This window comes from Pinus tabuliformis, chromosome J, assembly GCF_031772625.1.
Source record: "Pinus tabuliformis cultivar Carrire ecotype Pingquan chromosome J, CPIR1, whole genome shotgun sequence".
Classification (NCBI taxonomy): domain Eukaryota; kingdom Viridiplantae; phylum Streptophyta; class Pinopsida; order Pinales; family Pinaceae; genus Pinus; species Pinus tabuliformis.
The window spans coordinates 1,490,078,532-1,490,093,324 of record NC_142295.1 but is presented as its reverse complement, the minus strand read 5'-3'; the positions used below and the strand labels follow the sequence as shown (position 1 = coordinate 1,490,093,324).

At 39.2% G+C, this 14,793-nt stretch overlaps 1 protein-coding gene across 4 annotated transcripts in view; it reads right to left on the bottom strand.

Moving 5' to 3' along the window:
* LOC149233052 (amino-terminal region of chorein) overlaps positions 1-14,793 on the bottom strand; it is a 159,296-nt gene that overhangs the window by 98,499 nt on the left and 46,004 nt on the right. For all 4 annotated transcript variants that reach the window (XM_089379666.1, XM_089379664.1, XM_089379663.1 and 1 more), the window contains 2 exons: positions 6,499-6,608; positions 6,226-6,280 (listed from right to left, as the gene is read on the bottom strand). In XM_089379666.1, the coding sequence (XP_089235792.1) occupies positions 6,226-6,280; positions 6,499-6,608 (165 nt within the window). The remainder of the gene's footprint in view (positions 1-6,225; positions 6,281-6,498; positions 6,609-14,793) is intronic.

The window sequence follows — 14,793 nt, the reverse complement described above, 5'->3', positions numbered from 1 at the left end:
TATGTTCGAGGTACAGTTCAGTTTGGGATTCATTACAGTGCCGAAGCATCTCCTCTATTGGTTGGTTTCACTGATTCCCATTGCGCTGGTGACCCTGATGATCGGAAGTCTATTGCCGGTTATGTGTTCACTCTTGGTTCAGGACCTATTACATGGGCTTGCAAGAAACAGGGTGCCATTTCTCTTTCGTCAGCAGAAGCAGAGTATCGTGGTGCCGTAGAAGCTAGTAAGGAAGCCTTGTGGCTTCGTCAGATCCTGACAGAGTTTGGCTTTGAGCAGCAGCATCCGACTACACTTTGGTGTGATAATCAAAGTGCCATTCAGCTATGCAAAGATCCAGTCCAACATCAGCGCAGCAAACACATTGAACTGCACATGCACTTCATCAGAAAGCTCATTCACGACCATGTTCTTGAAGTGCAATATTGTTCAACAGATGATCAAGTTGCAGACATCTTCACAAAGGCTCTCGCAGAGGCGAAGTTCACTAAACTTCGATTTATGGTTGGAGTTCAGGAAGTTGTCACTAAGGGGGGATAGGCTCTAGTGCCTCCTTCCTTCTCCTATTGTGTCATATTTGTAAATCCTTAAATCCTATCCCAAGTTGTTCTTAAGGGGGGATGTTAGGATATTCCGACACATAGGAAATAGTTAAGTACAACTTGGTCTAGTGTAGAGTTAGGTATAGAGTTAGGTAAAGTGTGTTTCTTTACCGTTGTACATTTTGTAACTTACAATCCGACGGTCACGATATGTAGTGATCCGACGGTTCATTCTCTCCTCGGTATTACCGACACTTGATCCGTGGCTTGACACCCGATTGGTCCATGAATTCTATTTAAAGCGCATGGAGGGTCATTTGTAGGGTAATCCGTGCATGAGAGAAACATATGTAAATTTTCATTCTTTTATTAATAAATTGCCTGAAGTGGCCGCGTTGGCTCAGGCCGTGGACTGTTTCCCTCTTTGAGGGTTTTAACCACGTCAAAATACTGGTGTATTGATCTGCGATCTGGTTGTGAGCGGTGTCCTTTTGGTGTTCTGTCTGAGGAACTTACCCTGTAAATTCCTACATTTCCCCCATGCCTTTTCCTCGGCCGACTCCAACAGTGATTGCACAGACCAATTCTTCATGTCTCCCAATTCCTTATGACATGGTTAGATTCTAGACAATTTGAGCCCCCTACATCTCTTTCATGTTCATCAATCTCTACTTACCTTGATGTCTTAGTCTCAGCAAATGATGATTTCAATGACTTTGTCTTTGCCAAAACAAAGCCATTCCTCAAAATCACTTTCAGCCTAGAGAGTCTTGTTATTTATTTTCTAGTTCAACCCCACTTACCTCAATATTTGCTTGGCTTGATTTAAGGATCACTTATGAGAATGCTTTCATAGCGTTCAAATTTTGACAACTCCACTTTCCCCAATGCTTGTCTTTCTCCAAAAGCGAGATGCTATCAACTGGACAGATGTCTCAACTCATTCTATCATGTCACATTCCAATTAACCACCATTTGGCACATGGATTATGCAACAAATCAGCACTTGATAGTAAAGGCACCACAACACCAAATCCAGCTGGACCTCACTCAAGGCTTACTACTAGCTTCAATCAACTTGTCATAACTACTTGATGCCCTCTAACATGTCGTATTCCTGTGAGCCATGTTTTGTGCTTGTATTCCTTACAGAGTCAATGTTCAATGGGCCTCTAGATTAGCAGCTATTTCAGCCAGTGCGTTTGGCAGGCAGCACTAGGGTGACGCAGAGCCTGCGGAGACCAGTTGGATGGCTAGCTTTTCAGAGGTCAGACAGTGCCTCATTTGCTCAGAGAGAGGGTAAAATCCCTCGGTAAATTTTTGTCAGTATTTCTCTTGGATAGATTTGTCAGTTTGGCAACATTTATTGTACTCAGAATTTTCTCACTGCTGCTTAATAATAAAAACCCTCAACTGCTGCAACTGGTTGTCCCACATTGCGTTTTTCTGGGGACTTTTGTCCAAAAATAATGGTGTTATATTTTTGTGTGTGTGTGCCAGTATTTTCTCAGTTTCCAGTTTAACTTCCACAATATTTATTTTTGTGAAGATTTCAGTGTGATTAATTCGTTGTTTCCGTAGCAATAAACTACTAAATTAATTTACAGTTTTGAAAAATGAATTTCAGTTGCTGCAATAGAACTTCGTAGTGAAATTTTCACACTCATGCTGCCTAAGAAGATCATAACAGACATTTTTCCTAGGGATATTACTACACACACACATGTAAGGATAATGAAATATGAGATGAAATTTGAATAGCTTAGCTTTTCCTGTGTATACTGCAGCAGTGTTCAGCATGATTGAGAAAGGGGGACTGACAAGTTGTCCATCGGCCAAGGAAAGTCTATTGTCATAGGTAGAATGGCATTGGCATAGGCCAGTGAAGTTCAAGCATGCTCTAATGCCACTTGTGACATGCCTTGCAGTAGTCACATGATGCCATAGAAATTCATTATAAAAGGGACAAACCCACATCATCCAGGAGGACAACAATAATGATTAATAAAGTGAATGATACAAAGAATGATGATACACAGTCAAGAAGACTGTCATATATTATTATATACAGTAGTATCTAAGAGATAAAACTTAAGCTAATGGACACAAACCTGGGTAACAGCTATTAGTATAATTAATATAATTTAGGCATATATTACGGTTACTATTCCATCCATATTCAACTAAGATGAATCGGGGTATTTGGTTTTCATAATAGATTTGAAGGCAATTATTAGCTCAATAATACTTGTCTCATCATAAGTTGTAGAGAATATAATTACAGGCAACTAAAAACATGTAGAGGCATAAGAGCACGACATGGGAGGAACTCTAAAAGGTATAAGCATGAATTTGCATGGTAAGTTAGAAAACAGCTCAAGCAAATCATCAAATAGGCAAAATTGCTACATAAAATATGGTAGGAGAATTTTCTCACTGCTGCGTAATAATAAAAACCCTCAACTGCTGCAACCGGTTTTCCCACATTGGGTTTTTCTAAGGACTTTTGTTCAAAAATAATGGTGTTATATTTTTGTGTGTGTGTGTGCCAGTGTTTTCTCAGTTTCCAGTTTAACTTCCACAATATTTATTTTTGTGAAGATTGCAGTGTGATTAATTCGTTGTTTCCATAGCAATAAACTAATAAATAATTTACAGTTTAGAAGAATAAATTTCAATCGCTGCAATAGAACGTCGTAGTGAAATTTTCACACTCATGCTGCCTAAGAAAATCATAACGGACATTTTTCCTAGGGATATTACTACACACACACATGTAAGGATAATGAAATATGAGATGAATAGCTTAGCTTTTCCTGTGTATACTGCAGCAGTGTTCAGCATGATTGAGAAAGGGGGACTGACAAATTGTCCATCGGCCAAGGAAAGTCTACCTGGAGGTGGAGCTGCACAGCGTCAGGGATAGAGGGTTGACGGCAAAGGACTCAGGAGGTCCGAGGATGCTGGGCTGCGGCTGAAACTTGAAAGTTGTGGTCAAAATTTTAAACAACAGCAGCTGGAGCAACTGCCAACAGCAAGCCTGCAAGGGGACGCAGCACGCTGTCTCGGCTCAGCGTCTCTCAACAGCAATGACTCAGTTCACAGTCCCTCAGCTTAGACTTTTAAGTTTTAGTTATTTAGTTTAAAAAAAAAAATTAATGGTTTTGATTTTTGAATTTTTGATTTTCAATTTTTAATTTTTAAGTCTTATTAGACAAATTTAAAGGGGGACACCCAGGCGTACCCTTTTTGGGGAATCTAGACTCCCACACTGAAGGGGGACGCCGAGAAGCACCCTTTTTGGGGAGTCTAGACTCCCACACTGGGGAAACGCACCCCCTTGCGTCTCCCCAAGACTCCCCAAAAAGGGTGCGTGGGGAAACGCACCCCCAAGAGACTCCCCGTCCCGGGTGCGTGGGGTGCGAGGGGTGCGCGCACCCGACCCTGGGGGACGCGTCCCCGTGGAACACTGATGATTAATAAAGTGAATGATACAAAGAATGATGATACACAGTCAAAAAGACTGTCATATATTATTATATACAGTACTATCTAAGAGATACAACTTAAGGCTTAAGCTAATGGACAAAAACCTGGGTAACAGCTATTAGTATAATTAATATAATTTAGGCATATATGACGGTTACTATTCCATCCATATTCAACTAAGATGAATCAGGGTATTTGGTTTTCATAATAGATTTGAAGGCAATTATTAGCTCAATAATACTTGTCTCATCAGAAGTTGTAGAGAATATAATTATAGGCAACTAAAAACATGTAGAGGCATAAGAGCACAACATGAGAGGAACTCTAAACGTTATAAGCATGAATTTGAAAACAGCTCAAGCAAATCATCAAATGGGCAAAATTGCTACATAAGATATACTAGGAGAACAGTGAATAATGTATAATTAAGGACTTTTCAGATCGCTGTCATTACTGGTCATATGACACCTACTGGATGAATAGAGACAAAGGTGAATGCAGCCTATAAAATACAGATAGATTAAGAGATGATTAGTTGAGGTCTATTAGAAGTTTCAATTAAGGGAGCATCATAAAATCTTAAATTTGATGCCCTAAAATAAACTCCATCAGGAGATCAGCTCTCCCATGGTAGATTTAGTCAGCTTCCTCCAGAGATGTCTGGGTCTAGTTTCTATCAGAGCCAAATTCCCTTACGTTTTTAGGAGGGATTTCTACAGGCCCCTTTCCAGCTTCCATGTTCCTAATCATTTGACTGTTTTTAATTATCGTCACAAGTTTCTGAAACAGGAGAACATGGTGGGCAGGGAAGCACTGTCTGGAACAGCTAAAGCACACCCCTTAATTTTTCAGGGAACAGCAGAATGGGGATGGCAATAATATATATATATATATAAAGCATTCAGAATTCACAAAAACATGTTTAGTGAAATAGAACTAGTTTACTGTATAAATATCAACTTTACTATTTCTTGAGTTGTTTTGTTTTGCTCAACCTCCCAATCCTTATCCCAAGCATGGGGACATTTCCCATCCAGTGCCATATAATTTCTTCATCAAGTTCTGTCATTTTCACAAGTTCCAATCATTGTAGCCTTGAATGCTGCAAGAAGTCTTTCATCATAAGCATCAATCTTACCAAGGTCATCCATGGTATCATGAGGCCAGATGCTATTCTCAGTGCTTTTCTTATCTCCTGGACTAAACAGGATGTCTTATTTTCTTTTCTTGACTCCGGGACTAAATGGGATGTCTTATTTTCATCCCTTCCCCCTTGGCATGATATTCTTTATTCTCATACTATTAATATGATCATTTTACTTAGTCTTCTCAGGAAAGAATGTTGCAGTGCCTTTGCAGTGGCAGGAAATTCCAATACCTTCACAGGACTCATAACTTGGGGTGAGATAACCTAATTTTAGTATAATTTTGCAACTTGTCAGATCTCAATATTTGCTTAACTCCAAAATTAACTTTGCAAACAGTTCATCCATCAGCATCACATCAGCCCTTCATGGATGGGTCACAAATCTGTTCATTCTATCCACTTGGCCTTACTCTTTTAATAGATATTTCATTATACTTTGCAGTGTTTCCAAGCCTTTAGCCACACTGCACAGAATCTGTTGTAGCAAGTTCATCTTGGAATAAGAACACCATTAGAACTAAAATAAGTCAAACCCAGATAAGCCTATATGGGCAAAATCATTATCCAAATTGAGAAGTAATCATTATTTTTTCTGAATATTTTAACATAATGGTAAAGGGTTTAGCATAGGGACAGGTATAAATTCCACAAAATATAAGGAAAACTCCCAAAATTTGGCAGGTAACAGGGTGGGTACAGCTGGAAAGTTGTAGAGTCCCCAGTGTAGTTCCCGCTCATTTCAAGAAATTTTCAAAGAGTACCAAAGTCCTTGAAATGTCAGATCATTGGGAACACTGTTTAAAGGTGGGAATAGTTCCCCATGCAACATTGTTTTTTACTGATTAGAAAAACCATGAAGCTGGTAGGTTTGAGTTCTTAACAACATACACAATGAGATTTAAACAGTATCCCCGATACTTACTGTCCTTGATGCAATCTATGCAATTCTATATTGTATGCTAAATGTCAGAAATCTAGGCTCCAAACTGATGAGAATATAAAATGACACATGTAGAATATAACCCCCCCCCCCCCCCCAAGACTTACCTTATCAGCAAATCCATAGCCACCACTCTTTGCTGAACTCAATGTTGAGAGGTTACTGCAAGACACGCAAACAAAGCAAAGCATATAAGCGTCAATTGTATCATTCATTTCATTATGTTCCATATTTTTTAATGCACAAGAACGATCAATTTATAAAAGTTAAAAATCACAAACCCATACATTTTTAATGACCATAAAATTTCTATAAAACGAAATTCCAAAAAGTCAGATCTTATCCATGACTGAAGCACTCTTAAGATCATAATAAATTACCTGTATTGGGTTGTGTCAGGTTCAAACTCCAATTTCTCTGTAAGAACTAAATCCAGTTTGTCGATTTGCACAACAATAGGCTCTATTTGCACATTTGAAACTGATGGAAGCTGTAATATTGAAGATTTATGGCAGGTTAACTATTGCACAAGTTAACAATCGTAAAACCATTTATTATTAAATAAAATCAAACACAAGTCTACCAACCATTCCTGAGAAAAATAAATTGTATGATGAAAGTTAACTGATAAGAATACCAAGCACATAATACATTCGGTAACCCCTACATTTTTTATTGTAAAACATATTATCATAGACATTTTCAAATAGAATGACCAGATAAGGGATAATTCATATGAAAAATGAAAAGGATTTTGTTAGAGCTCAGTTGCCATAATCTAAGAATAAAATAACAGCTACAAGAAGCCTCAAAAACATCTTCACCCAAACTTCTCCTTAACTTAGGTGCACTTCAAGCCAAACTATTTACTGATGTCTATGCTACAGATGCAGAAGAACAAGAAACAAACCGGAAGAAAAAAACTGAAACCAGAACACCACATTATAGCAATCACCAACTATAAAATACTTAAATATTGTATTAATGCAAAGTCAAGTCACTGTTTTAAAGAATTCGATGCCTGTAACTATAAAATACCTAAATACTTTATTAATGCAAAGTCAAGTCACTGTTTTAAAGAATTGGATGCCTGTTTTCCTGCACATCAATCTGTGAAATTGATATGTATAAGTTTTCTTGTATCCTAATTTTCATATCCTTATGTCACGTTTTATATATAAACAGATTCTGCTTGGCAAAACAGTTTTGGCATTTTTTAAGATCCTTTTCATTTCAATGTCTCACTCAAGGTAAAACTCAAACTCGATTGAGTATGCTCTCTGTGTAACCTTGTAAAATACCATGATCGCAACTTTCCAATATAATATTTTACACGGGGCATATATATATATATATATATATATATATATATATATATTAAAAGAAGTGAAGAGGAAAGGGAAAAATCGGCTTGAGGACTGACGGATCCGCGATCGATTCCGGAGATGGCCCCAATTGTTCGCGTCTGCTGCTCCTCGGGCTCTCTAGAGGGTTTAGCGCATGGAGGATCCAGATCCATAGCCGATCGTCGGCCTCCACAACCTCTGGCTCAAGCGAATCCAGATCAAAATAAACCCCCGGTCCGCCAAGATCTGCCAGATACGAAGACGAAGATCGCTGCAAATCATTGGGTCGAAACAAGGGTTTCGAATGGCCATTCAGGATACCACCAGGACTCAGCAGACGAGAACAAGCTCGGCGGAGAAGCGGTTTTCTGCAACAATGGAACTCGCAGGATGGAAAACCGTAGTTTTTGTTCAAGGTATGGAAGAAATACCCCTTTCATTGAATATCAGAACGCTGCTCTGTATATTATTGGCGTAGATCTGGGTTCTCTCCTACCTTGGAGCTCCGAATGGGTTTCTTTCCCACCGATCCGCGGCATCCTGTACAGAGTATGCCCTGAACTAACAGATCTAGACCCTATTATGGCATATCGACCCTATCTCGTCCCGATCCAGGGGAATATGCGCAGATCAAGACCTGGGTTCGTCGAACCAGATACCAACATGGCAGATCGGACTCATATGATAAATCGGACTCAAACCATAACAGATCTGGTCGCCCATCCACTGATATGGGACATGCAAAAGCCACAGAACAAAATCTCTGCATCAGATCCATCAATTACAAGAGTTGGAACTCCGGCAAGAGGATTCCAAGTATTTATAAAACTACCTGAAGGAAAATCGAAATTTATCTGGGTACAAGAATCGGATACTGTTAAGCAAGTGCAGGAAATGATCATGAAACAATTAGGATTTCCTATCAGATCACAAAATCTGATATATGAGGGCAGAGCTCTACAAGATACTAAATATCTCTGGGAATATCAGATTAAACCCCTGTCAACAATCACACTAAATCTGAGATTGAGAGGGGGAGCATCTGTCAATGGCAGGAACAATAATAGAGCTGAAGGGAGTGGCACAGGTGCAGGGAAAAAACCAAGTAACACCTCCTTCAAAGACATCCTACAAGGGAAAAACAAAGAAGGAACAACACCAAATCAAACAGGGATGATCGCCAGGCCATATATTGTGGAACAGCTGGATCATACCCCAGTATACAACATAGATACACCAGAAACAGAGGAGTACTGTAACATATATGAAAGGCAAGCAGTAATATGCAGATTTAACAGCTTTTGGCCCAAACCAGTTGATTTATTCCACTGGATCTTCACGAACTGGACCATGCAATGCGAAATACACCTCTGCTCCAAAGGTTTCTTTATAGTAAATTTCTTATCAGCATCTGACAGGGACACAGTAATCCAGGAAGGACCTTGGTTCTGGGGTTCCACAGGACTTTTCATCACACCTTGGTTTCCAGAATTTGACGCAAATACAATGGTTGTTACCAAAATGCCAGTTTGGGTGCGACTACACAACCTCCCAATACATCTCTGGACTGATCAAGTACTAGCTGGAATTGGAAATACCATCGGACGCTACATCAAATGGGACACACAGCGATTGGAGGAAAGAATTTACACATATGCTCGGATATGTGTGGAAGTAGACCTCAGCAAAGGCCTGCCAGACCAGATTCAGCTGAGGCATGGACAGAGGAGCTGGACCCAAGGTTTAGACTTCGAAAATACTGCCTTCAGATGTCGAATATGTAGACAAACGGGACACCTACAAAGCACATGTCCAGCAGCCAAAAAAGACAATCGAAGAAAGAAGAAAACAGAAAAAAAAGTGAAGGGATGGCAATTCTCCTCACCCGATTCAGATGACGAGGAGGAAGAAGAGATGGAGACCACCAATCCCAAACAGCCCAGCCAGACGAACGAAGTACCAACAGCGGAAGACAAAAGACCACAGGAACAATCAGAAATAACACAGGCAAAAACAATAGATACTATGGACATGAGCAGAAACAAACGACATCACATATCAGATTCTTCAGACTCTGATAAAGAAAATCCACAACCTGTGGCTGAAACTGCACTGGCATTGATAAGTCCAACAGAACCACAGGGGGTTTGGAAAAAAGTTGAGAAGAAAAAGGGGCGAAAATTATGATTTTCCCCCACATGTACATAATCATATATGCATGACTTTCCTGCACTCGTACACCCTGCGCGGTGTTGACGGATCACTGTTTTTTTACAAAAAAGCACCATTAATGACGGATCACTGTTTTTCAGCATATGCCGATGGCATCTACAACATGTAATTTTTCAATATTAATGAAAGATTACGATTTTTCCAGTGGAAAAAATATTTTACACGGGGCCTAGGAAGAAAGCAGGTGAAGGGCCTAGGAACTGCAATGGATTGAGACTCACCAAGGGACTGCAAACACTCAAATGAAACAGGAACATACATTGTACAAACTGACAGAACAATAATATAAGTGCACGCTGACATTGAATATATATTTTTTATTTGATTATTTAATGGTGAATAAATATTGATAAGCTCAAAGGTTAAATAATAAGTTGAAAGACTTCTAGAATTATAGAGAGGATCATAATTGCAGAAAAGAGAAAATGATTGTTTGTAGTGGGAGACTGTGTTAAGTCACATTGTTTATAGTTTAAATGCTTGCTGTCACAAGAGATAATGTCTGTAACAATATCATTGTCATGTGGAACATAATTGTTGTTACAACAAATAACATATGGAACAATATCTGATGTCTATGTTTCAGCGACTAGAGGGCAAGTCACAGACTCCATTTCAGAAAGTCGAGGACGAGCTCGGAGCCACAGAGGCCTGCTTGCATATTGTTTCACAAAAATGTTGGTGGGGGCTGCACAGACAAAGTAGCATGCATTGTTAGAGTTTTTGTCACTGACATATCACAGAAGAAAGACCTCACCTGTGGCTGAAATGTGTTGCAAAGGAAGGGGCCAACACGGACAGCCCAATTGCCCATCCTCAAAGGATCAATGCATACTCAGAGAAGCACTGACATACACAGCATGAAGGATGGCATACACAGCAAATATGTGTGTTGTGACAGATTTGGTAAAAAGCCAACACAAATATTGTAGGTTCAGTTTTTAACCCTGATTTCCAGGAATACAGTAAATATGATTTGCATATTAATTATGAGAAGGGATTTCCAGGAGGGTTGTTTTTGCGTACATTGAAGCATTTGCTGAAATATTCACAGCAGCAGGGTCCAGCTTCAATCCATCTATCAAGTGCCGAGAGCGATCAAATCCCTCAAGGTGCCAACATTTTTTAGAAGGCAAAACTTGAGGTCATATATGTCGAAAAGCAGCAGGGTTGTACCTCATTATGTTGGTATGTGGGATAGCAGTAGGGTTGTCAAACGCTAAGTTCTAACACTGACATACACAGCAAATATGTGTGCTGGGACAGATTTGGTAAAAATCCAACACAAATATTGTAAGTTCAGTTTTTAACCCTGATTTCCAGGAATATAGTAAATATGATTTGCATATTAATTATGAGAAGGGATTTCCAGAAGGAGGGTTATTTTCTATCTTATGGGTTTGCTAAATTTTTTTGGTACATATTTGCTGAAATATTAACAGCAGTAGAGTCCAGCTTCAATCCATCTATTAAGTGCCAAGAGGGATCAAATACCTCAAGGTGCCAAACTTTTTTAAAAGGCAAAACTTAAGGTCATAAACAGGGGCTTTTGTCACAAGCTTGCTACTTGTTGTGTCTCTTCGCTTATCTTTGATAGCCAACTCCTGGTGAACCAGTGGTGAACTCAGCGCGAACCTACTCAGAACTTTCACGCTCTCACGGCCTCAACAACGGCTTCCTCGCCTAACAACGGCCTTGGCGTCCCTTCGTTCCTTTGGCGAACCTCTGATGAACTTCCTGTGAACTTCGAATGAAAGCTCAAAAATAACTACTACCACAGCAAACAATATAAATGCGCAAGGTATTCAAATGCGGAATGGTGTACTCATATTATTTCAGAATGGATTTCAGAATTTTTACAGAGAGATTCTTTATCAGAGATTGACTATCTTCGCATTTATCGGACTTTATGTTGTTCGCAAGGAACAAGCAATACCGAAGGCTACCTGGCGAAAGATAGGCTCTGCCTCAAAATATAACTGGACTCATAAACAAACTCGAAGACTTCTAAAATCATTCGATTTAGTTCTCACCAATGCCGAGCACACTGATGCGCAGACTCCCAAATCACACTGACTCTCTAAGACCCGATGCCTCAATAATGAGCCTTACCCTCATTATATAGGAAATGAAAGGGGACAAACATTACTGTAGGCCATCAGTGAACTGACCGAAAGGTGGAAGGAATCATTGCTTTCGGGTAACGCCAGAGTGACATCCGCACAAATATTCCAGTGCGGAAAAGCAAATATTATGGAAAAGATTTCCGACAAAACAAAGTGGATGCTTTTTCATCTATCAAAGCCCATGAGAAAAGACTTAGCATTATTTACACAGTGGAAGCTTTAGTACAGCAAAGCCCACGGGAAATCTGATCACAATTTAGTCCTTGTGACTGGACATCATAATTACACTATGGATGCTTTTACGGAAAGCCCATGTGAACCGTCAGAACATAGTGAGTTCTGGGAATCTATTTCTTTTATACAATAATTCATCCCAGGCTTTTGTATATATCCTGCAGACGATCATAGGTTTACCCAAAACAATTTGATGTTTAACTTTAGTTAAAACTAACCACTCTAAATGTTCCCTCATATATTCTTGGAGTGAATAGTTTAAATTATGAAATGGCGACCATTCTTTGTCTGTCATTTCTTTGACAGTTTTGTAGATGGAATGGAAACATTCTCCAATACCATGTTCATGGCACCAATCACAGTGTTTTCTAAGGTATGATTCATGGTAAACAGGATCCATTGTAGTTCTATTTATACCATAGTCACGCCACCAATCTCGGAACCATTGGCACTGTTGATTTTTCTGGGAGACACCTGTTGTGCTAAATTTTAGCTTTGTATAGTGAGTCTTTATCTTGTCATCAACATTAAGAAAGTCCCACCAAAGTTGTTTATAACCTGTAAAATCATACACAATGTCGGGGAAAATAATCTTTGGGTCTTATCTTGGCCATCGAGCACAAGGTTGGACTGGCCAATGTCCTTGTTCATTCCAGAGATCTCTTGTTCGGTAGATACAGAAGTATATTTCATGTATGCTAGTACTAGATCCTCCATGGTACCATATGCCAGCAATATCATGGAAATTTTGTTCCAGAGCTACTTGTGCAATTCTGGCATCTCTCCGTGCTTTTTCATATATCATGTCATGGATCCACTTGCTTCCTTTTGGATATACTTTTCGTTCTGGCACAAGGTGCTGGACATCTGTATGTGGTTGCAAGTTGGCATCCAGTACTTTCGTCTGCCTGAGTTGCCATGTGGGTTTCTAATTTCTTTTGTATTCTTCCCAGTCCTGATTGTCTGGGATAGTGCGTAGGACCTCTTGCTTTTGATTTTGGTCCCACTCAGTGACTATCATCATAACATGATCTTGTGGCTCAAGATATTCTCTGCTAAGAAAATCCGGAAGATTATTTTCTTTTCCCTTGATATGCTCAACTTTGAAATCAAAGTTGGCGAAAAGTGCTTGCCACCTGGCAAACTTTGCTTCTCCAGCCTTTCTGATGTCTTTTGTCAAGACTTTCTGTAAAGCTGATGCATCAGTCCTTAACAAAAATGGTTTATTGATGAGATATACTTCAAACTTACTGATGCAATTCCAAGCTGCTTTAACTTCCTTTTCTATTGTGGAGTAATTTTGTTCAGCTAGATTCCATACTCCAGATGCAAATTGAACAATTTGTTCAGTATCTCCATTCTTCTGTTTCAAGATGCCTCCCCATCCTATGTTGCTTGCATCTGTTTCCACAATTTTAAATGCAAGATCATCAGCAACATATAAAATTGGCAGTGTTTTTACCTTGGCCTTGATATTTTGTACTGCCTTAGTATGGACTTCTGTCCATTCTGGGGGATTTTTCTTCAACCTTTTATTTAGTATTCTTCTATCACTTGCACAGTCTTGATAGAAGTTACTGACATAATTGAGACATCCTAAAAATCTTTGCAGCTGATTTTTATCTGTTATGACATCAGGGAATTTGTCTGCAAATTCCAATGCATGCTTCTGCAAAGAGATCTGTCCATTGGAGATTGTATGTCCTAGAAATTTGACAGTGGTCTGAAAGACCTCTATCTTTTTCTTGCTGAGTACAAGTCCATTGTGCTTCACCAATTGTTTGAAAATATTTACATGTTTGAAATGATCCTGAATATTCTTGGAAAATATTAACACATCATCTATATACACAATAAGCCAATCAAAATATGGCTTAAAAATTTTATCCATTACCTTCTGAAACTTGGATGGAGCATTCTTCAATCCAAAAGGCATCACGTTCCACTCGTAGTGGCCTGCTGGTATGCTGAAAGCAGTTTTAAACTTATCTTTCTCTGAGATGGCGACTTGCCAAAATCCTACCTTCAAGTTGAACTTAGAAAAGATTTTAGCTCCTGCTATCCTTCTGATCAAATCACCTTTGTAAGGTATGGGATAGGTATCATCTGCTAAAACTGAGTTCAGAGGTTTGTAGTTTATCACCAGCCTTGGAATTCCTCTGATCTGTTCTGCTCTCTTGTTAACATAGAATCCATAACAGTTCCAAGGACTGTCTGATTCTCTAATAAGTTTTCTGTCAAGGAGCTGCTTGATCTCTTTTTCACAGAGATCTCTGTATTCTTTATTCATGGGGATCGCTCGGCGCTTACAAGGTTTACCAGCATAACCTTCTTTGTAAGGTAGCTCAACTGTATGCTTCTTCCTATGCCAAAATGCATTGGGTTCTTCAGAACAGCACTCTTCTTCAATTTGCTTCCTTAAATCCTCAATTTTATTTTTCACCTGAGGATGTTTGAGCTGTTCTTCAATTCTGAGAGTGGATATCAGATCTTTCAGATCTGACAATCTAGCTTCGGCTTGTCCAAATTTTGCACAGTTTGGACCTGTAGAAATTTCTGTTTTCCCACCCCGGTTTTCAGTTTCTCCTTATTTCTCCCATATAGGTAAATGCCCTTTCCCATAACCATACATTTAACAAGCTGGAAAAAATAAATTTGCTGAAAACACAAATTCTGGAAATTTTACAGAATGCTGGAAATTGCAGAAATAAAAATCAGCAGTAATAAACAGTTATTA